Below are 23526 nucleotides of genomic sequence, written 5' to 3' on the forward strand. Positions count from 1 at the left end.
TCCACATGAGACCCATTCAAGAATGGCTACAGGAGCAATGGTCACAAGCTACAGGCGGTTGGGAGGATCGAGTGGTTGTAACGCACGCAGTGCAGAAGGAGATGGCATGGTGGACCATGGAGAACATAACAAAGGGAAAGCCTCTAACGCCCCCAACGCCAACAGTGACCATCACCACAGACGCATCCCTGAAGGGATGGGGCGCTCACATGGAGGAGCTCAAGGTGAGGGGACTGTGGACGCCAACAGATGCGGCAAAGCACATCAATTACCTAGAACTGAAGACAATCTTCCTTGCACTGAAAGCCTTTCAAACAAGACTGTACAAACACAAGGTATTGATACAAACAGACAACACCACTGCGATGTTCTACATCAACAAGCAGGGGGGCACACAGTCAGCCCCGCTTTCAGCGCTGGCGCAGGAGATATGGAGATGGGCCATCCCTCTCAAGATAGACCTGCTAGCCATACACCTACCAGGGAAGGACAACATACAAGCCGATTGGCTCAGCAGGCAGACATCGGCATCCCACGAGTGGGAGCTCAATGCTCAGGAGACAAGGTACCTGTTCGACAGATGGGGGACACCATCGGTGGACCTGTTTGCCACACGCCAGAATGCAAAATGCCAAAACTTCGCATCCAGGCAGCCCGAGGAGGGGTCACTGGGGAATGTCCTATGGATAGATTGGTCAAGGACATTTGCTTACGCCTTTCCCCCGATACCACCGATGCACAGAGTGCTGAGCAAGTGCAGAGCGAGCAACATGACACTGATACTGGTCGCACCACAGTGGGCGAGGCAGACATGGTACTCTCAGATCATGGAGATGACACAGTGTGCACCCCACAGATTCAGCAGGAGGAAAGACCTACTCTCCATGCAGAACGGAGAGGTACTACATCCAGAGCCAGAGAGCATGAGCCTAGTAGCGTGGCTCCTGAGGACATAGAGTTCGCACATTTGAGACTACCAGAAAGCACCCTGAGGGTACTTCGGGAGGCCCGAAGGCCCAGCACTCGGAAGTGCTACGTTGCGAAATGGAAAAGATTCACAATATGGTGCAGACAGGAAAGACTCCACAATAAAATGAAGAGGGACTCCACAGTGCTAAGGTACCTGACGCACTTGCTGGAGACGAACCTTAGCTCATCCTCTTTAAGAGTTCACTTGGCAGCGATAGTCGCCTACACAAGGGGAGAAACGTGCAGGAGCTTCTTCACATCACAGGTGGTGAAGAGATTCCTAGAAGGAGCGAAAAGTATCGCACCACCCAAGCGGGTGCCGCCACCGGCATGGAACTTGAACACAGTCCTAACGGAACTCATGAAAGAGCCCTTTGAACCACTTCACAAGGCCTCCCTAAAGATGCTAACTATGAAAACAGCCTTCCTGGTTGCAATAACGTCCTTACGCAGAGTAAGCGAGCTTCAATCGCAAATACACAATGATAGAGTTGTGATGAGGACTGACCCACACTTCATGCCGAAGGTGGTATCCAAATTTCACATGAACCAGTCTATACAGATACCGAGTTTTTTCCAAAAACCAACAACTAGCGCAGAGCGAGCTCTGCACACCCTGGACGCCAGAAGGGCAGTCATGCACTACATTGAAAGGACAAAGGGACACAGGAAAACAAAACAGTTTTTTGTGTCATTCGCAAACAGCTTCATGGGGAAAGCAGTAACCAAAAAGACCATTGCACGATGGATCGCACAGACAATTCAACTCTGCCACAAGCGTGCAGGACAAGAACTGGCAGAGGGGACACGTGCCCACTCCACCAGGAAGAAGGGCGCTACAATAGCCTTCCTGGCTAACACACCCATAGAGGACATATGCCTGGCGGCAACATGGGCTTCGGTGCACACGTTCACGAAGCACTACTGTGTGGACATACAAATGAACAAGGAAGCTCAAGTTGGACAGAAGGTGCTACAGCACATATTCAACACCCAACGCTCATCTTCCACCCAGCCGCCACAGAGATGAGAAACCGCTACAAAATCTATGCACAGCATAGTGAATCCAGAAAGATTCACGCTGCAAAACGAATAGTTTTCTTACCTGTCGGTGTAGTTTTGCAGCTTGAAGATCTTTCTGGATTCACTAGCGAACCCACCCACCTCTGCCAGAAAGATGAGGCTGGAGAGAGAAGAGGTGGTTAACTAAAGAAAGGACTTTAAAAGTACAAAGCGGTAAAATACCAACTAAATAGAACATTGCCATTACTTCGGAAACGAAAGAAACACGGAAAAAAAGAACCCGAAGATGGCGCCCAAGAGTGGGAGCTTCCGCAGGAAGCATGCCGACGTCACCGGAAATACACCCAAGGGGGTGTGACGCCGACGCCCACCTGGGCTAAGAAAAAAAAAAGAAAAGAAAAGACTACGAATCCGGACCCAACCACAAGACCGCGGAATAATGCACAGCATAGTGAATCCAAAAAGATCTTCAAGCTGCAAAACTACACCGACAGGTAAGAAAACTATTAGTTTTGGACAATGTTTTAGCATATCTGCAGCTGATGAATCCTCAAGTACATGATACTGTCACATCTAATTCAAATTAGTTTGACTCAACTAGTCAAAGATTAAAACGTTTAATATGTAAAAAGGAGAGATTCTAGACGTGATTCTTGATAGCCATAAGCTAAAGAAAGTGAAAATGTAATACAAGAATATTCTTTGGTGGAAAAAACCTATTACCTTAATACCCAGGGAGATCGAATGAATCAAGTCATACAGGCTGGTAATCAAAAAAACATTTGGGCATAGTGAATTCTTCCTTCAACAATAGCCCTAATTTTTGGCCTTTCTTTTTCCGGAGATGTAATGGTCTTTACTTTTAAACAAATTTTATAACTTCCCAAAATGAGTGTCCCAGTTAATGATCCAGAACTGTTGAGTTATTTCTCTATGATAAGAATAAGCGACACGATCATACTCTTAAAATTAAGTAGAGCAGCAGGCCCGATACATACAGAAGAATATGAATTGGTGGAAGGGAAATTCTCACCCTTTTTTATTTTCTTCCAGTAGATGTCCGAAATTGGATTATTCCTGGTTTGTGGTGTGAGTCTATGATCAAACTGATCCTTAAAAAGGAGAATGGATGTAAATTACATAGATTAATAGGCTTAAATAACGCTATATGCAAAGCTTTTTGCTCAGATTTTTTTGTTTCAGTTAGAGACTGGGTTTATGCACAAATAGTCCAGCAGTAGAACAGTGGGAGGGTTTGGTTAGGGCCATTCTACATTTGATCACTGCTTTGTTTTATGGGCTGTAGTGTAGAAGTAAATTGGGCTAAATAAAAGACTTGGTATTTGCTTTGTTTTCTTCCACAAAGCTTATGATTCAGTGGATAGAGGCCACGTGTGCAATAAATTAGAACTATGGAAAATTCCCAGGTACTGCATTCTCTAATCAAGGGCTTGCTCCCATTTATTTGGTCCTGGTAGAACCCAATCAGTCTAGCTGACTGTCTCAAAGAGTAGATTTGATTGTTTAACTGAATACTGTAAAACAAATGTTATGACTGAAAATATTAAAGAAGCTAAAAATGATTTTGTGTAATGAACTGTTCTTGGTTTTTAAACAATGTTAAAATAGAGGAAGTAGAGTCTTAAATGTATCTGGGAATATTTCGTTTTAGTAAGCCTTGAACTGGAAAAATCACCTAAGAGCCAGATTAGAGCCGTTTTAACTTCCTGCTACTTAGCAAAACTCAGTTGCAGGTATGGAAGATCCTCACTCCTTACTCTCATGAAGACTGCTGAAAAGAAAATGCCCCCAATGGTCCTTTATGGATCTGAAGTAATAGCTCTTGATCGCAGTTGTGTGAGCAAGTATAGATAGCTTATGCCTGAAACCTATCCTCAATCTTGCAAATGGTCTCTCATACAGGCTATTCATCAAAAATTAAAACTCGCTTAGAGACAGCCTCTTTCAAGACAAAATCAGTAGTGTAGAACCTGGCGGCCAGCAGGGGAGTAGTTTGGAGGAGCGCTTATCAGCGGGAAGGAGGAATGCACTAAACTGGCTTCTCTATACTGGCCTCTAAAGAACACACATTAAAAATATTTTTTTCTCTGATGTGAGAAAGCGTGGCCCATCGGAAAAAAATGAACTTGATAGTTTGTTATGGTTATTAACCCTTTCCTTGTGCCCAACGGCTGTCGCGAGCACTACCGCCGTAGTGCTGCGTACGTCCATTGGCTGACGCTGCCCCGCCCACACAATGGAACACACCGCGGCGCAATTGCTGCCGCGGTTAAGGCCTTAATAATTTGAGACTAGTACGAATTGTATGTTAGCATTGAATCATGGGATTCCTTTCCATTGAAAATAGCTCTGTGATCTGTATTTAATTTGTCTTCTAAACTGGATTATGAACATTTAGAAATAAAACATCAATTGCATTTATTTTGCCATCACTGGGATGTGACAATCCGATTCCCTGTGTGTTTAGCTTAGCCAACTGTCAGTTAAGGTCTGAGATACTAAAGCTGCAGGTAGGTTGTAATCCTTGGTTCTCTGTTCCTGATTTGTGTGCAGTTGTAAAGGGGAAAATGGATTGCGTCTATTCAATGTGAATACAAAATAAGGAATCGGTCACATAATAATTGATAGTCCATATTTTCTTGAATTTGCGGAAAAGGACTTAAAACCTTTGGTAAAATATGGGATTCCCCCCACAGCAGCATGCGTTAGATTTTTTAGCAAATATGAATTTTCATGATATTGTGATTTGGTGTAGCTCAGTTTATAATCGGTATAAAACCATCTTTTGACATATAGTTGATCAAATGCAAGGCATTTTTAAAACAATTCTTTTTTAAGACTTGATTGTTGATATGATAGTAACTTTTAACTTGTGGAGTAAGGGTTTTATATATCCCTGTATTTGGAGTTTTACAGACTAACATCATTACAGTTTACAGGCATTGTGCCATCTCTGAATAATTGCATTATCCAATAAAATGACTGGTGGTTCAACACCTGGCCAGTTCTCTGAACGTCAGGGCAAACGAGCTCAGCCAAAGGTGCCTTGCGGATCACGAATCTCATCTCCACCCGGAGGTGGCACAAGGTCTCTTTCAGCGGTGGGGAGAGCCTTGGTTAGATCTGTTCGCCTCCAAAGAGAATGTGCAATGTTAACTGTTTTGCACGTTAGTTTTCAAGGTGGCTCTCGCTCGGCGATGCTTTTCGCCGTGAGTGGAGCTCTGGTCTCCCATACGCCTTTCTGCCCATACCACTCCTGCCCAGAGTGCTCAGGGGCGACCGGGCACAAGTTATTCTTGTGGCTCCAGACTGGGCACGGAGAGTGTGGTATCCCAAGCTTCTAGACATGAGCGTCAATCCGCCAGTCAGGCTGTGCTTTTGGGAGGATCTTCTGTTGCAGTAGCTTGGGAGGGTTCTCCACCCGAACCGGTCCACTCTCCGCCCCCTTGCATGGAGATTGAGCGGTGACAGTTGTTAACTTAGCAGACTTCGGGAGGGAGGTCAGCTTGGCAGCCAGGCGTCCCTCCACAGAATCGGTATACGCCTGCAGATGGAATACATTTTGTAAATATTGTACAGATTGGTCTATCGACCCCCATATGTGCTCCCTTGTCTGAAGTTCTCTTGTTCATACTTTTTTTGGCCCAGCAGGGCTCTGCTCTGGGCACATTTCAGGGATAACTTTCGGCCCTTTCTTCTTTTCTTTGGCTACCTGATCAGCCCTCTCTTTTCAAATCACCTCTGGTGCAGAGATTTTCTAAGGTATTAACCCATATTTTTTCTCCTTCACCTTTCATCATGCCACAGTGGAACCTTAATTTGGTTCTCACTTTTCTGATGTATGCACCGTTTGTGCCACTGCTTAACTGTCCTCTGCAGTTTCTTACCATCTAGACAGCTTTTTTGGTGGCAATAGCCTCTGCCAGGAGGGTTAGTGGACTGCAGGCAAGATCTTCACAGCCTCCTTATCTGACGATCTTTTCGGACAAAGTAGTCCATCGTTTCTGCATAAGGTGGTAACACCCTTCATCCTGGACAGTCGGTTACCCTGCCCACCATCTATTCACCCCTGCATCCTTCCAAGGAAGTGGAGCGTCTCCATGTTCTAGACCCAAAAAGAGTGTTTTCATTCTACCTTGATCAAACCAAAGAGTCCTGGGTGGATGACCAACTCTTTATAGGATATGAGGGTGCAAAGAAAGGCAGTGCGCTCCAGAAGAGGACTATATTCCGATGGGTTATGCTCTGTATAAATATCTGTTGTGCCTTAGCGAAGAAGGATCCTCCTGAAGGGCTTAGGGCCCATTCCACCAGGGCAAAGGCGGTCACCACGGCTCTTCAGCGTGGGGTTCCTGTCTCAGCTATCTGCCAAGCTGACACATGAGCATCTCTGCACACATTCGCCAGACACTACTGCCTGGATTCTCAGGTTTGCAGAGAAGGCCTGTTTAGTACACTGTTTTACAGGATTTCCTGGTGTAAGCTGTATGGCAGGCCCTCCTCTGGGTATGGTATTGCTTTGGTCTCTGTTCAAAGGTAAGGAATCTGCGGCTAGATGTCTCTATCTGATAGACAAGTTACTTACCTTCAGTAACGGCTTATCTGGTAGAGACATGATCTAGCCGCAGATTCCTTACCGACTCACCCACCCTTCCCGCACTGCAGAATTGGTTTTAAGTGTCAAGGATGTTTCCCTTCAGGGCCCCAGCTATTCATTTTTAGCACACCATTGTCAGTCACTTACTGGCTTCGCGCTTCTGCAGTGGAAAGCAGAGAAAAGTACTAACATCGGCGCTCCAGAGTGGCGGTTATACTCACAACGCGGACGTGACGACGACTAACGCGGCGCCCACGACATCTTTGTGGCGTCGCTGAAGCTTTCTACTGGCGCGCAAGGGTACTGCTAAGAAAAATCTTCCGGATCCAGCCTGACGCCTGGAAGTTCAAAAGTAAGAAATCTGTGGCTGGATGACGTCTCTAAGTAACTTGTTCTTCACTTCCTTAGACAAAGCCCAAACATCGATAAAACTTGCTTTTACACCTTGTGTTTTTGTCAAAACCGCTCGTGGACTGGGGCGCTCGACCAGCTGAAATTTCCAGCAAGCCTCTGGCAGAGGGACCGGTTCTCGCTGTGGACAGTAGCTGGACTCCTCCAAATTTGCAAACTTTTATCCGACACAATTCTACCCCCAGCGCGGAGGTGCTTGAGGAGGTTCCAGGGGCAACGGCAAATTTAACAGTTCTCAATGTGGGAGTGCAGTACCTGGAAGGGTTACAGGTGACGGGCAGACTGGTTCAGTTTTTGAGCAATTGGGAGTCTTTCCACAAATGCGTGGGTTCTCCAAATGGTGAAAGGTTCTCATAACTTTATGGTACCCCGATCCAATCTCGCAAACCCAGACCCCTATCCTTCTCCCTGGACCATGTCTGAATAGTAGGATTAGAGGTGTCCTAACACAGGGTCAGATTGGGATCACAATTTGGCCTGGGCACTGATGAAAAAAGTGGCCCACATTTACGGGGCATGGCGTGGCCCACATTCGCATGGCGTGCCCTTTCATGAAACACACAAGGAATGTAAGTTGGAGGATATTGTTCTTGGGAAGGACACAGGGCAAAGGTGACAATGTCCTAGAAGCTGAGCACCTGAAAAACAACCCGGCCCCTTTCTATTACCAAATTATTCCCAGCCCTCCATCGCAGAAGCATCTGAAAACAGCGAGGCCCCTTTCTCTTAAGAAATTATCCCCCTGCACTCCAGCGCAGGAGCATCTGAAAACAGCGAGGCCCCTTACTATTACAAAATTATTCTTCAGCCCTCCAGCGCAGGAGCACCTGAAAAACGGTGAGGCCCCTTTCTCTTAAAAAAATTATTTCCCAGCCCTCCAGGGCAGGAGCACCTGAAAACAGCGAGGCTCCTTTCTATTACAAAATTATTCCCCAGCCCTCCAGCGCAGGAGCACCTGAAAACAGTTAGGCCCCTTTCTATTACAAAATTATTCCCCAGCCCTCCAGCGGAGGAGCACCTGAAAAACGCGAGGCCCCTTTCTCTTAAATTATTCCGAAGCCCTCGAGCGCAGGAGCATCTGAAAACAGCGAGGCCCCTTTCTCTCAAAAAATTATTCCCCAGCCATCCAGCGCAGGAGCACCTGAAAAACAGCGAGGCACCAGCTATTTGTAAATTACTCAGCCCTTCACTGCCTCAGTGTGATAGGAGAGGGGCTAAAGCAAAAACACAGCTTCTGGGCCTCCATGGGGGTGGGGTGGGGAGGCTAAGGTGAAGATGGTGCAAGTTCCCCACATCACCTGGCCCCCATAGTGAGACCCATTCTTCCTCGCCCACTATGCCCTGAATGAGAAGGGCTGTGGGTGAGGACTAATGCAAGCAGTCAGCACTTCCAAGAGGAATTGATCAGCATGGGCCAGATGGCTGGGTTGATGTGTCTGGCACAAGGTGGATCCCATGGGGCGGGTGTTGTCCTATATTGAATTTCCTGACTCATCTGGCCTCCTCAGGATTGGCATACAGATTGATTTAAATGTATTTTGATCAGTGATTTCGCAGGTCACTTGCTGATGAATGGTCATCCCGTGGGAGAACACCCCTTGGTGTGCAAACTTTTGAGAGGGCATTAGACTATTCTGCCCCTGAGCCCAGCTACTCAGTATTGTGGGACGGGTTTGGCTATCTATACTTTTCCTGGGCATCTGGTTTTCCTCCTTGGTGCTTTTGATGGGGTTCAATTGTTTTAGATATACATTACAGTCTTTTACAACATGGTGAATTGAGTTTTATTGTATTTTTAGCTGCTTTTGAAGGGTGGAATCGCCCAAAATGCATGGGGGATCTACATATAAATTGTGATCTTTTATTGTGTTGTGTTGAGAATGTATTCCAACCCAAACTAATGTGATGCAACATTGTTTGAACAACAACAGTGTTTAGTTTATGACCATATGTTTGTGTTCAATTTTTTTATTAAAACCAACAAAAATGTGATTTATATTATTGACTGTAATTGCAAAGGTATGGATTACACTGTAGCCTACAGGCTTTCTCAATAGTGCTCTTCGTTTCTATGATGCCTTCAGGTGAACTAGGGTGTCCGCCAAATGTGTAAAACTGCCAGGACATCTTTAAATCACCGTTTGTGTGATTCATGAAACATCCTAAGTGGCCTTGGGCATGCCCAGACGTGGGATACATGCTCACAGTTTCAGTGAAACCAAGCTACACCAGACTGATCAGCCCCAATCACTGTAAAACCAGCCTTGGGTTTCTTGTGTTGCGATTCAGAGAGGACTTGGTTTGGGAGTGTTGGCGGTACTGTTCGGGTTGAACTGATCGTAATGTAGCATGACCAAGACTGATTTGCTTTTGGCTGGAATATAATCTGAGGTGGAATGGTGGTTAGAAAAATTATAGGAGTGGTACACTGAGTGATTGTCAGTATTTAATTTATTGCTAGCATTCCTCCTATCATCTTTTTTGTGCTTCTCTTTGTAGGTGGCACCTGACTGCACTAAGGAAGGGTCAATAGATCCCCCTTCAGGCCGGTGCGGTGAGTGACTGCACCCACCGGCAGCTGAGGGTCTGAGGGGTCCACGGCGGCACCCTTTCCAAACTTGCAGGGGTTGCACCCAGGGGGTGGACTGACTGTGTCCCATTTTGTTGTAGTGCGGTCCGCTTGTTTACCAGGTCCATAACGACACAAAATCAGCGTTACCATCAGTAACATGGGTCACGATCCCATGCTAAAGGGAGAGAGCTCCTACAAGATAACGCCAGTGCTCTGTGTATCAGTGCCATCTGTGTTACAGAAGATGGCACAACAGTCTGCGTCGTCTGCAATACTAGAGTGCCCTCAGCATGCAGAAAACAGGCACACACACACACCCATTGCACCCTCAGAGCACTGTTTGTAATACAACCCCTGATGTGTACCCAAAACCACAAGCAAGTGTAGGTCCTGCTTTCCTAACCAAGCAATATATTTATTAGTTAAACATTGAGCACCACCCCACTAATCACTCTCTAAATTTATCTCTGGTAAGTAAATAACACAGACAAAATATTAATTGTTTCCCGCCATCCATTTAGGGATGCCCTACCTCCTGGAGACAGCACCAGCTAGCAAGGTTCCAATAGCTCAACAGTCCCAAAATGGTGCAGGCACATCATCAGGAGTATGGTTATCAGAATTTAAGTTATAGACTGGCAGCACTGAGGAGTGCTATCCAGACATATGTGGGCATCCCTGGGAGAGCAGAATTCCAGACCCCTGGCATGACATCTGTGAGTTCTCTGGCTGAATCTACGCTTCTCTTCCAGGGGATCCTCATCAATAGTCATAAGCACTGAATATTCCCGCCCATGTGCGGGACCCCGGAAACAATATAAAAATATATATGGAAAAACATATATATCTCGCTCCACATATGTATGTATGTATGTACATATATTATTTTTTCCCATAACAATGCAGCCCCAAAACTGAGGCTAAACAATGTAATCACTCATATATGCACTGAAATTAGCAAGGAAATAAAAAACACATTAGGTCCAATAGCCCTTGAAATTTGTGTTTTAATGAGTAAAAACACTCATAAATCCTGAGAATTGATAATAAATAGACATTGTTAGCCACAGGCTGCATTGAAAAGCAATAACATAGAAAATGAAAGCATTTTCAACAAAAACTGGCACCGTGCCTTTAAGGCAGCCATGACCCCAGGCTTCCCATCATGCCTCAGGGGAGACAGTTGGGTCAGTTCTTTCCGGCTCCTTGTCAGGACCCTGGTTTAACAGCTCCCACCTCTTTTTTACTTTCTGTCCGAAATTCTTGGTGTTTTTCTTCAATTTTTGATTTCACTTGACGTTTTTTGACCTTAGAGAGATACTGCTGCCTTTTTTGAGTTCAAAAAAGGTAAATGTGTTGTCAAAATGCCTTCGCTTTTTGATCCCTGCCCTTCCTGTGGGAAGAAGGAGGCTAGGACTGACACACATCCTGTGTGTATCCTCTGTCTCCCTGAGACACATTTTGCAGCAGAATGTGAACACTGCAAGACTTTGTCAAGGAGAACCCTCAAAGATAGAGAAATAATTCGAATTTATGGTCTTTCTGAGAGAGGAAGGTCTCCTAAGAGACAGAAAAAGCGAAGGACGCATCGACGTCGAGAGATGTCCCGACTTGCTCTCCTTCGGGATCGGCGTCGAAGTTGCCGACGACGACAAGCCACCTTCCTTCGACGACGAAGACTTCAGCGTCGAGAGTCAAGGTAACTCCGCTGCCGTCAACCGGGCGACGTCGAGAGAGAGGTCTCCGTTTGAGCATAGGAGCTCGACGTCGAGACAGCTGCCGTCAAAGCATCTTATCCAGTCTTCGACGTTGCAGCTTCCTCCGTCGATGCCCAGTCATCGACGCTCGACGTCGAGACACCCTCTGTCGTCGCCCAGCCAGCGGCGTTCGACGTCGAGGCATCCTCCGTCGGCGTCTAGTCATCGACGCTTGACGTCGAGGAATCCTCCACCGTCGCCAAGACATCAGCTTTCGACGTCAAGGCATCCATCAGAGTCCAGTCAAGGGCGATCAGCGTCGAGACACCCTCCGTCGGCGTCCAGTGATCGGCGCTCGACGTCGAGAAGGCCTCCGTCGACGTCACCTCACTGGCGTTCGATGTCGAAGCATATGTCGTCGAGACAAGTCTCTCAGCACGATCCCAAAGGACAGAGTCTCCGCAGAGAGTTCGTCAGCCCTTGACGCAGTCTCAACCAGCAGTGTCGCAGCAGACCAAGACGTCGAGTTTGCCAACTCCGATTCCAGGTCATGGGCCTCGGTCGCAGAAGTCTCCACGATCGGCTTCAGCGACGGAAGGAGAATCTGTCGCTGGGGGACTATCTAGATCAATGGAGCCCTCTCCGAGCCATCCTGCTAAGCGGAAGAGGGCTTTAGAAGATCGTGGTTCTCGGAGTCACACGAGATCCCCTTCGCCTGTGAGCCTTTCTTCATCCTGGTCAGGCTCTTCTTCTCATCATCATTCTCCGGATGTGGCCATTTATTCATCCGGCAGTGAGCGATCAAGGCGTTCCCCTACACGTTCGCTGCATGGTCAGAAGGATGCAGCACCTCCTGCAGGTTCACCACTGAGAGACAGTGCGCAGAAGTCGCCTTCCATCAGGCTGTCTCCAAGATGGAATAAGCCTCTTCATCACTGGGCTCCAGACAAAGAAACAGCGGCCAGGATGCAAGAATACAGGCCGGTTCCTAGACCCAGAGACCGATCACGCTCCCAGGTGCGACCCAGAGAACGATCACGCTCCCGGGTGCGGTCTAGCAGGCGAAGAACCAGATCTAGGAGCAGGAGAAGGGAACGAAGATCCCCGACTACATCTTCTTCTCCTACCCGCTCGCATAGAGATTACTCGCCTACTTTAACGGACGCTCCTCCATCAAGAATATGCCCAATTGATGACATTTTCACTTTTCAGGACATTCTGGGCAGAGGAGCTCTGAAACTGGGAGTGCCCTTGACAGCTCCCCAGATCAAGACCTCCGTGATCTTTGAAACCCTGCACCACAGGTCTGCACCCAAACCTCTGTTGCCTTTAGTACCTGGGATTATAGAGTCAGTGATGGAGGTATTCCTTACTCCAGCTACGATAAAGGCTGCTCCGGCGAGGATTCTCAAAAAGTACCGCTCGCCAGAGGAGGATTCTCTGTTTCTCAGGGCTGATCCGCCCCCAGACTCAGTCATCATCGCGGTGGCAAAAAAGTCCGGTGGGTAGCCTCCTCCTCCACAGTACCTCCGGATAAGGAGAGCAAGTCACAGGATTCGTGGGGAAGACGAGTCTGTAATACTTCAGCCTCATTTCTCAAGGTGTCCAACGTGGAAGCCCTTTTGGGGCGTTATGATAGGTCCCTGTGGGATTCCCTGCAGCGTTTTGTGGAGAAACTCCCGCAGGGAGACCGTAAAGACTTTGAGGAGATTCTCTTGGAAGGCAGCCAAGTCTCAAATCAAGTCATTAGCGCCGCAGCGGATTGAGCTACCCTCGCAGCGCATGGATATGTGCATGGAATATCTGCAAGGAGATCCTTCTGGTTGCGCCTCACAGTTTTGAAACCGAAGGCCCAAGCTCGGATCTTGAACTTGCCTTTTTCAGGAACTTCTTTGTTTGGGGCAAGTACTGATGAGGAAATGCAGCGCATGAAGGCAGAGTTGGACACTCTCAAGCCCGTAGGGCTTGAGAAGGAGTTCAAAAAGAAATATCGCTCCTACAATGAGGGCTCTTCTAAACAGCGGGTTCAAACCCCTCACTGGCAGAAGGGTCAAGACCAGCAGGGACAGCAGAAGTCTCAGTTCAGAGGCAGGCGTAATTCCAGAGGAGGAGGGAATCCGCGCCAGGGCAACAACTCCAACAAAGCCCAGTCCAAACAATGAGTCCTTCCTTCCCCCAGCGCCGGGGACCACTCCAGTGGGGGGAAGCATCGCGCATCACATGGCATAGGGGCAAGCCATTACGAAAGTACGTTGGGTGTTGACTACACTTCAGAATGGATACTGTCTTAGTTTCCATCGTTTGCCTCCTTCAGTTCCTCCAATGCCAACATCAAATCAACGACACCTTTTAAAAAAAAAAGGTAGCTACACTTCTCAAAAAGTCAGCCATCGAGAGGGTGCCAATGTCTCAAAGGGGGAAAGGAGTGTACTCGCGATATTTCCTGGTCAGAAAAAAGGGCCAAAAAGCAGAATACAGACCCATTCTGGACTTGAGAACACTCAACCTGCATGTCAAAAAAGAAAAGTTTCGCATGTTGGCGCTGCACCAAATATATCCACATCTCAGGAGGGGAGATTGGATGTGTTCGCTGGACCTACAAGATGCCTACTTTCATGTCCCAATACACCTCAAGCACAGGATATTTCTTCGGTTTCAGGTGGGGACCTCCCACTACCAGTTCAAAGTCCTTCCGTTTGGGTTGAAGTCAGCTCCCCGGGTGTTCACGAAGTGTGTTGCAGTAGTAGCGGCTGCACTACCCGCAGGGGGGTCTTCGTGTACCCATACTTGGACGATTGGCTGTTGAAAGGTCCTTCCCCAGACAGTGTAACAAGTCAATTCCAGACCTGCAACCAGCTCTGCCAGCGGCTGGGTCTACACTTCAACAAGTCAGTCTCTCAGCCCACCCAGAAGATTCACTTCCTAGGAGCTCTGCTAGACTCAGAGGTCGGAAAAGTGTTTCCTTCGGAGGAGAGACAGTGTTCTATAACTCAGAAGTGTCAGCTGGTACTTCGCAACAAGGCTCAGAAAGTGTGGAAAAATTGCCTCCCTGCTATGGTCGATGGCATCATGCATTTTCCTAGTCCCGAATGCCTGACTTCGGATGCGTCCTCTTCAGCAGGATCTGGAGGACAAATGGGATCAGCAGTCCGCTCGCTAGGACGACCAGATTACTCTGTCAGAAGCAGCTCGAGCTTCCATTCCGTGGTGGACAAAGAAGCAGAATATGCAGGTGGGAATTCTGTTCCATCAACCTCCTCCTGCACAGACATTGATCACAGATGCTTCTCTGAAAGGCTGCGGAGCTCACATGGGTCAGCTCCAAGTGCAGGGTCTGTGGTCTTCCAAAGAAAGCACCTACCACATCAACATGTTGGAGTTGAGAGCAGTCCACCTAGCCCTCAAGGCGTTCCTTCCCTCGCTTCAAGAAGCTTCAGTATTAGTACAGACGGACAACACCACCACAATGTACTACTTGAACAAGCAGGGGGGAACACGCTCAAGGACTCTTTCATTGGAAGCCCAACGCATCTGGCATTGGCTTCTGGCTCGCAAGTTGTCCGTCACAGCAGTCCACCTCCCAGGAGAACAGAATGTGAGGGCGGACGCACTAAGCCGGCATTTCGAAGACAGGGAAGACTGGGTTCTCAACGACGCAGTAGTAGAAGACATCTTCCAGACTTGGGGTCGTCCCACCATAGATCTGTTCGCGGATGACAAAAACACCAAATGCCGAGACTTCGCCTCAAGGTTTTATCGACGAGGATCGAAAGGGAATGCCCTTTTGATAGACTGGTCAGGGGAATTTGTGTACGCCTTTCCACCCCTTCCGCTGATCCCGAAGGTGGTGAGCAAGCTGACACACTCGTGCACGACGATGATCCTCATTGCCCCCGACTGGCCGAGGCAAAAGGTGGTACACGGACCTGCTTCACCTGTCAGTGACTCATCACATGAGGCTACCATGCAGGCCGGACCTGTTATCCAAGATGAACGGGAGGATTCATCATCCCAACCTTCTGTCACTGAGCTTGGCAGCATGGCTCCTGAGGTCATACAATACGGCCATCAAGGACTGCCGTAGGACTGCATGTCCATCCTAAAAGAGGTGAGACGTCCTTCCACAAGACATTCTTATGCATGCAAATGGAAGCGCTTCTATATGTGGTGTATGCAAAATGGTCATAATCCTATTAAGAGTCCGGAAGAAGCAGTTCTTCCCTATGTATTGTATCTGGCTAAGGCAGGGTTGAAGTTTAATTCTATTAAGGTGCATTTAGCTGCTATAACCGCTTATAGGCGGTCACCTGCTCAACCTTCTTTTTTCCAGTTGGCAGCTGTAAAGGACTTCCTGCAAGGGTTGAAAAAAGTGTACCCTCCAGTGCGTCCTTCTCCTCCCTGGGAGCTGAACCTGGTGCTATCAAAGCTAATGGGTCCTCCTTTTGAACCCATTCATAAAGCTACTTTGCAGCACCTTTCCTGGAAAGCTGATTTTTTGGTGGCAATCACTGCAGCTCATAGAGTGAGCGAGATCCAAGCTCTCTGTTCCAAGGAACCCTATATTGTGTTTCATTTGAATAGAGTGGTAGTAAGGACACATCTGTCTTTTCTTCCTAAAGTGGTGTCAGTTTTCCATGTCAATCAGACTATTTCTCTGTCCACTTTCTTTCCCAATCCCTCTACTCCAGCTGAGAGGGCTTTGTATTCTTTGGACCTGAAAAGGGTTTTAAAATTCTATCTGGATAGGTCCAAGTCTATACGTCCGTCTGATCAACTATTTGTTAACTATGGATTGATCAGAACAGGTCATGCAGCCTCGAAACGTTCTATTTCGAGATGGATCGTTTCATGTATCAAGCTTGCTTACCAGTTGGCGCAGAAGACTCTCGGGTTTTCTCCCAAGGCGCATTCCACCAGGGGTAGAGCTGCGACTGCGGCTTTTCTCCATAATGTGCCCATGTCTGAGATCTGTAAGGCGGCGACCTGGAGGTCCGTCCATACATTTACCAGACATTAATGTCTTGATTCTGACACTAGAGCAAATACCCAGGTAGGCCAGGCCTCCTTGCGGAATCTGTTTAACAACTGAATTCTTAGCTATTATGATTGTTTTTTGGTTGGGTCATGTACTTCTCATTTACCTGCAGGTGGTTGATGGGCTTGCTATTCTATTCAGTGCTTATGACTATTGATGAGGATCCCCTGGAAGAGAAGGATAAGTTACTTACCTGTAATCCTAGTTCTCTTCCAGGGGTATCCTCATCAAAGTCATAAGCAACCCACCGCCTCCCCAGGTAAATGAGATTTGTACGTCTCCGACTTATGGTTGAGCCCTGACTTCAGGGTTATGCAAAGAACTGACCTAACGGTCACCCCTGAGGCATGATGGGAAGCCTGGGGTCATGGCTGCCTTAAAGGCACGGTGTGAGTTTTTGTTGAAAATGCTTTTATTTTCTATATAATTGCTTTTCAATGCAGCCTGTGGCTAACAATGTCTATTTATTAGCAATTCTCAGGATTTATGAGTGTTTTTACTCATTAAAACACAAAGTTCAAGGGCTATTGGACCTAATGTGTTTTTATTTGCTTGCTAATTTCTGTGCATGTATGAGTGATTACATTTTTTAGCCTCAGTTTTGGGGCTGCATTGTTAAGGAAAAAAATAATATATGTGCATACATATATGAGGAGCTAGATATATATGTTTTTCCATATATATTTTTATATCGTTTCCGGGGTCCCGCACATGGGGGGGAATATTCAGTGCTTATGACTTTGATGAGGATACCCCTGGAAGAGAACTTGGATTACAGGTAAGTAACTTATCCTTCTGGGCACATTTCCCCAGCAAAACCCAAATTCCTCTGGCCCAGTGAAATAACAAGTGTCTTTGTTTGTCACTATCCTAAAAGTGGGGAAAATAACATATATTTCAGACCTGAGTCAAGGCCTCAAATGACTCTCCCTCTCTCCCTCTCTCCCTCTCTCTCTCTCTCTCTCCCTCCCCCCCTCCCCGTCCCCCTCCCTCCCCATCCCCCTGCCCCCTCTCCCACCCCTCCCCCTCTCCCCCTCTCTCCCCTCTCTCCCCTCTGAAGAACAGTTGCAGTCAACTTGTTAAATGTGGCTGGAGTGAAACTTGGAGAATGCCTGGACACAGGGAAAGTGGCACCAGTGGGGGGTATCTTTTCCACATCAATGGAATTTGAAATGCCCTTTCGCTACAAGACATTCACTATCCAATCTTTCAAGAGCAACTACTTACCCTGGCTCCTAGAACTTTCCAGTGTCCCGAAGAAGCATCTGTTTAATTATGATCTTTCCTCCGAGAACTCCACCTTCAAGCTGAGGTTCTGGGACTTTATATGCCCACAGCAGTTTGACCTCCACAGTCAAACTGCAAACCAGCTCTTTAGTTTTGCCATTCTTTTAGTAACTGTGTGTAAATCTGCTCCCATCAGATTAACTTAAGTATCATTTTTACCTTATCGAGCTGTTCTTGACCCCTGTACGGCACCGAGAACGTCCCAGAGAGATGATTCAGATATCATGGATTGTTCAGAAGCAGATCTACCCTTCCTACCAACGTGAGGAGTAACATCTTAACTGGGGCCAAACATAGAATTGCTGTCAATTTTATTAGCATGATGAGGTTAGTTGCCCTGCAATCTATCCTTAGTCCAGATCCCAGTGGATAGGATTGCAACCAATGCAGAGAAAGCATCCCAGGTCTAGCCAACACTGCCCGGATATTTGGTTCTCACAAACCACCCATAAGCAGAAGGTACTGAATTACAAGTGGTAATGTAGGTAATGTTCCGGCCCAGGAAACTTAGCTGTGATCCACTTCCAGGTCTGAGGCCCTCAATCCCCCACTAAGGGATGAAGGAGTTGGTCGAAGCCAACAGACCGCTGGCACCCTATGGTATGCTAGCTTCCCCTTTACTCTTTCACCTTTATTGGATGTACCCAGTGTATGCACAAGACAAGGGAGGCTAGATGAAAAATAGCCTCCCTAATGGTTTTGTGGAGGATTCATAGGAACAATACAGATGCAATCACCAATATGATGTACACAGTTTCCCCCTGTTGCTGCATACGTGGCGTGGCTATTATGGAGGGTGAAGGGGAAGACATAGCTGAATGCCCTGGGCATTCCTGGCCGGTAAGGCCTTCACTGAAGTCGACCTAATAATGAATAGCTTTATGGTGTAACAGACACTGGAGGGGGAGACGAATGAGAGATAATATAAACAAACACCCTCCCCGAGCACTCAAATCACAATAAGTATGTAATTGTCCATATGTTTGTTCTTCTTCCAATACGGAAATATTCTTCAATTGGTACAGTTCATATACTCCTTGTATCCTTAGTTTGTATTATTTATCCATCATAACACAATTCCAAAGCAGCAGCAGCCAACACATGTTACGTCATGCTATAATCAAGCACTTAGACTTCTTCAGGGCTGCAAACCCAAATTAACAATATATAGGCAAAACATCATATCATAATCCATATTAAGACCTTATAGCTGATTAGGTAAAGAGACAGTTCCAATGCAACCAACACCAAGTGGTCTTAGATAAGAATAGAAAAGTTCATCAGTAAACCACCACCAGAGATTTGTTTTATCTCCAAATTACTAATTGGCCCTAGAGCGATGATTAAGTCATCTTCTTTATTCTTACATCTAGTAATATAGTGGATAATCAGGTTGGAGTAATATTATAACATTTGATCACTATAATCACCTGATATATAGTTTAAATGGCCAATAAATCCATAATCCATGTTAAATTCCACATCAAAAGATAGTTCCTGTTCTGCAAAAAACAATTCAAAATATAAAAGTAAACACAGAAGCCCCAGTATAGTAGCTAGTAATCCTCTAGCATACACATAATCTTATCCAAACACCAAGCCTCTAATCGACTAAAAGATTACTGCAACACTAGGCAGTCCCAGTCACAACAGACATTCATGTCACCACTAAGTAGTCTAAAATTTAATACCATAAGTATTTATCGTCTTCTCCTCCGCAAATAAACAGAAAGAGTATTCTTGTGTAGTTTTTCCATTTTAATTCCTATGATAACCCAAAATTCATATATTTGTCAAAGAGCATGTCACTGTTAACATCCTTTATTTAAAAATCAATTTATGTAAACCATTCAAATGGTACACATTACCCCGCCAATGCGTCCAAATACATCAGTTTGTATCCTTCTTAATAGAATCGTTTAATGATAATCGGGAGTCTTACATTAGTCTGAAAACAAAAGTTGCCACATGCTTGTATGAGAGACCGTATAATAGTAGAGACCTGATGACAATAAAAAAAAGCTTTAGACAGCCTATGCGTGTTGTAATTGTATACAAAAAGTCTCACCCCATTAAGCTTCTTATTACTCTCGAAGAAGAGTTGCTCTCACTTGTAAAGTTCACGAGTACGTGATCTGAAAAGGTATATAAGGTACAGACGGATGTAACTGCATATCGTTCTCCATTCTACACAGGAGAACAGTAGATTCATAAGGAAACACCCTAAGTTACTTCTCCCAGACTCACCCGGTACTGCCGCAATCTGTATTCTAATCAGGGCAAGTCGACCGGCGTCCTATTCTTACTTGTACAATACACGAGTACGTGTTCTGTAAAAATATAAAATATGCAAGGCTATAACCACATTACGTTCTCCATTCAACACAGGAGAGCGAAAAATTCATGTATACACGCCCTAAGAATATTCTTCCAAACTCACCCCGTATTGCCGCAGTCCGCGTTCTGAACACGGCGAATCGACCAGCGTTCTACTTGGGCGCCATATTGGTATTTCTTTTATACATCGTTTCCATGGGTGCCATCTTATAATGTCTAATATGCTGCATTTCACAAAGCATGACCCTCATATACTGGGATAATTCCTCATGTTTGTTTGTTTTGTATCACCAGTACATTGAATGTCGTAACGCATCATGAGTTTTCATACACGTCACCACATACTTCACCATGTAAAAATACATAAGATATATCGGCATCAAGTCGGTCTAGTTATCGTCTTGTAAAATGTAACTAGTAACAGTTTTGCTAAATATGCCCGCCTGACAGTCACTATTAAACTCTTGCTCAGTAATGTCTGTCCATAAATTATCCTATGCCACATACAGTATAACATGGAGTGAGACTAATCCTGGATCTCCTACGTTAGCGCAACGAGCACATTAATTAATATAGAGCTTACTCCATTACATGTGCACCGGGCACACCAAAATCTCTAAGAGAAAGTTATATTTCCAAATCCAAGCAAATAAATTATAAGAGAAATAAAATCAATATTAGAAAGTGAAGAAGAAAGAACAGAAAATGTCAATGGAAATATGAAGTACAGTAACACAATACAGATATATTCTACATTTTTTGTAACTCCATTAACATCATTTCCAATACTGAAGTACTTTCACCTTCCAAATAGATAAACTATATAATCACATAATAGATTATTTACAAACATATGGTACTCCGCTTATTTGTTTATCAACAACCAAGTTGTTAAGGTACATATTGTTCTCTTGACTCGGCTTTAATCTAGCAATATTACAACACTGGCTTGGTGTTTGGATACAATTATATGTATGCTAGAGGATTACTAGCTAGTATGCTGGGGCTTCTGTGTTTACTTTTATATTTTGAATTGTTTTTACAGAACAGGAACTATCTTTTGATGTGGAATTTAACATTGACGGATTTATTGGCCATTTAAACTATATATCAGGTGATTATAGTGATCAAATGTCATATTACGCTAACCTGATTATCCACTATCTTACTAGATGTAAGAATAAAGAAGATGACTTAATCGTCGCTCTATGGTCATTTAGTAATTTGGAGATAAAACACATCTCTATGGTGGGGGTTTACTGATGAACCTTTCTATTCTTATCTAAGACCACTTGGTGTTAGTTGCGTTGGAACTGTCTCTTTACCTAATCAGCTATAAGGTCTTAATATGGATTATGATGTATTATGATGAAATGAGTTTTTGCTTATATATTATTAATTTGGGTTTGCAGCCCTGAAGAAGTCCAAGTGCTTGATTATAGCACGACGAAACACGTGTTGGCTGCTGCTGCTTTGGAATTGTGTTATAATGGATGAATAATACAAATTATGGATACAAGGCTTATATGAACTGTTCCAATTGAAGAATATTTCCGTATTGGAAGAAGAATAAACATATGGGCAATTACATTCTTATTGTGATCTGAGTGCTCGGGGAGGGTGTTTATTTATATGCTATCTACATAAGTGGATTGTGGTGGGGTAGTTTGGTGACCAGCCCTTCTACCCCTTGGAGTACTGACTAAGATTTGTTACAAGTTACTGACCCTGATTGATTTGTTTGTTGTGCGCCTTCTTTTGCTTACCTGGTTACCAATTATTAAGATTCAAATCAGAAAGAAGTCTGGAAGAGGCAGAGTTCCCACACCCTTCAGTTCCAACCTCCCCCAGTGCAGTACAATGCATCTGAGTGCCTCATGAGAGCCCTCTGTCCCACTGAGGGGTCTGGCTGGCTTAAATATTGCAGCCTCATTTCTCTGATGAGGTCACTTGTGGGCCATTGCAGCCATCCAATGGGCGGATTAGGTGTGATTGTTCTCTCCCCTGTGAAGGTGATGTCGAGAGTAGGTCCTGGCGTGTGCAGAGGTAGGAGGGCTTCTTCAGGAGATATTGCTGCTTGACGCTGGCTCGAAGAGTGCCTCATTAGTGCCCTTTTACAAAAACAAATTAATAGTAGCCAAGTAGAGTGGTGAGATAGTGGCATAAGGAGCAAGGAACAAGACCAGGTTCAGCTGCTGGGGTGTGAAGATTGAGCAGTGTTTAACCTCAGGGGGCAGAGAGTATCTGAAGTGTGGTTTGAGTTAAGGTGATTTGTTGCACACTTTCTTATCCAGCAATTCATCAATAATGCTATAGATGGCTCGTCCTTGTTCCTTGGCAACTTAAGGTAACGTGTACTAGGGTATAATTTCTCCCGTAATTTTTTTTTCAGTGAACTGAGTTCTAAGGCATACTTGAATAACCTGTGTAGTTACTATGCCTTATTTTGCATTTTGGAAATGGTTATTTGAAAAGTATTTCTTTTTTTTTTCAGGCTGTATTTAAGGAAGGGAAGAGGCGAAACCCGAATTTGCAAGATATATGATTCTCCTTGCCTTCCTGAGGCGGAAGCAATGTTTGCAATTAATCCAGATGGTGTAGGCGATGCTAAAGACTAAATCCATAATTTGTGCCTCAAAAATACACTGGCAAAAGACTAACTTACCGGAGCTTTACATGCTCTTGCCTTTCTATATATGGCCAGCAGTGGAAAATCTATCTGTGCAAGAAAAATCTACTTCATTTTTATGAATGGATCAGCATTTCACTCAATGTGTTTGATGTGTATTCCTGTGAATTGATACTGCAGCAAGAGGATTATTCTACGCAGTTCTCACCCTTCATCACGTTTTTCAATGGTTCCAGAGCAAGAAAAATGATGGCCGACCTCTTACGTTCAGTTATTCATTTTCCTAATTGTTGTGGATCCACTGCCAATGAGGAGTTTATTTTCCATTTTCTTTGCATTTCTTCCACCTAATCTATAAAAGGTTTAGGACTTTTTCAAAACAGGCATTTTTAGTATTGTGTTTAAAGCAGACAGTACAGTCCTTATTATTTTAAATATCAATAAAAATTATTTTTCATGACGGAAGGTATCTTTGTCCTTGCAAATACGACATCAAGTTGGCCGAAAAAGCTTCCGCCAAATACATGATATATTTTTTAACTATTTGATTTAAATCAGGAGTCTCCAACCATTTCTGTAAGAAGAGCTATTTATGTTAAATGAAAATCATCCAGAGCTACTAATATTAGTGTTGAAATAGTGACTAAATTTGAGACAATTACATCAGTGTCCACCCCATGGTGATCATCTCAGAACGGGTTACAAGCAGTAAGGTAAATTGGTTTATCAATTTGAAATGCCTCTTAATGATTAATATAGAATAGCCATAGCTGCTATGTCCCTGGCATCAAGCTAATAATAATAGTAGTAAGTATCCCTGACGTCACGATTTATCACACAAATACCAGCTTGAAATATATTTTACAATTTCAACCATATTTCTCCAAACATGAGCTACTGAAAATGCACATATTTTCATCTCCAATACATGCCTTCAAATTTTGGTAT

At 45.0% G+C, this 23526-nt stretch overlaps 1 protein-coding gene across 1 annotated transcript in view; it reads left to right on the top strand.

Annotated features, from left to right (window-relative positions):
* RAD51 (RAD51 recombinase) overlaps nt 1–23038 on the top strand; it is a 190211-nt gene extending 167173 nt beyond the window's left edge. Inside the window, exon 10 of the mRNA XM_078659822.1 lies at nt 22444–23038. Coding sequence (XP_078515948.1) covers nt 22444–22567 — 124 coding nt within the window. The 3' untranslated portion in view covers nt 22568–23038. The remainder of the gene's footprint in view (nt 1–22443) is intronic.
* Nucleotides 23039–23526: the final 488 nt, after the last annotated feature.

This window comes from Lissotriton helveticus, chromosome 9 (assembly GCF_964261635.1).
Source record: "Lissotriton helveticus chromosome 9, aLisHel1.1, whole genome shotgun sequence".
NCBI lineage: Eukaryota > Metazoa > Chordata > Amphibia > Caudata > Salamandridae > Lissotriton > Lissotriton helveticus.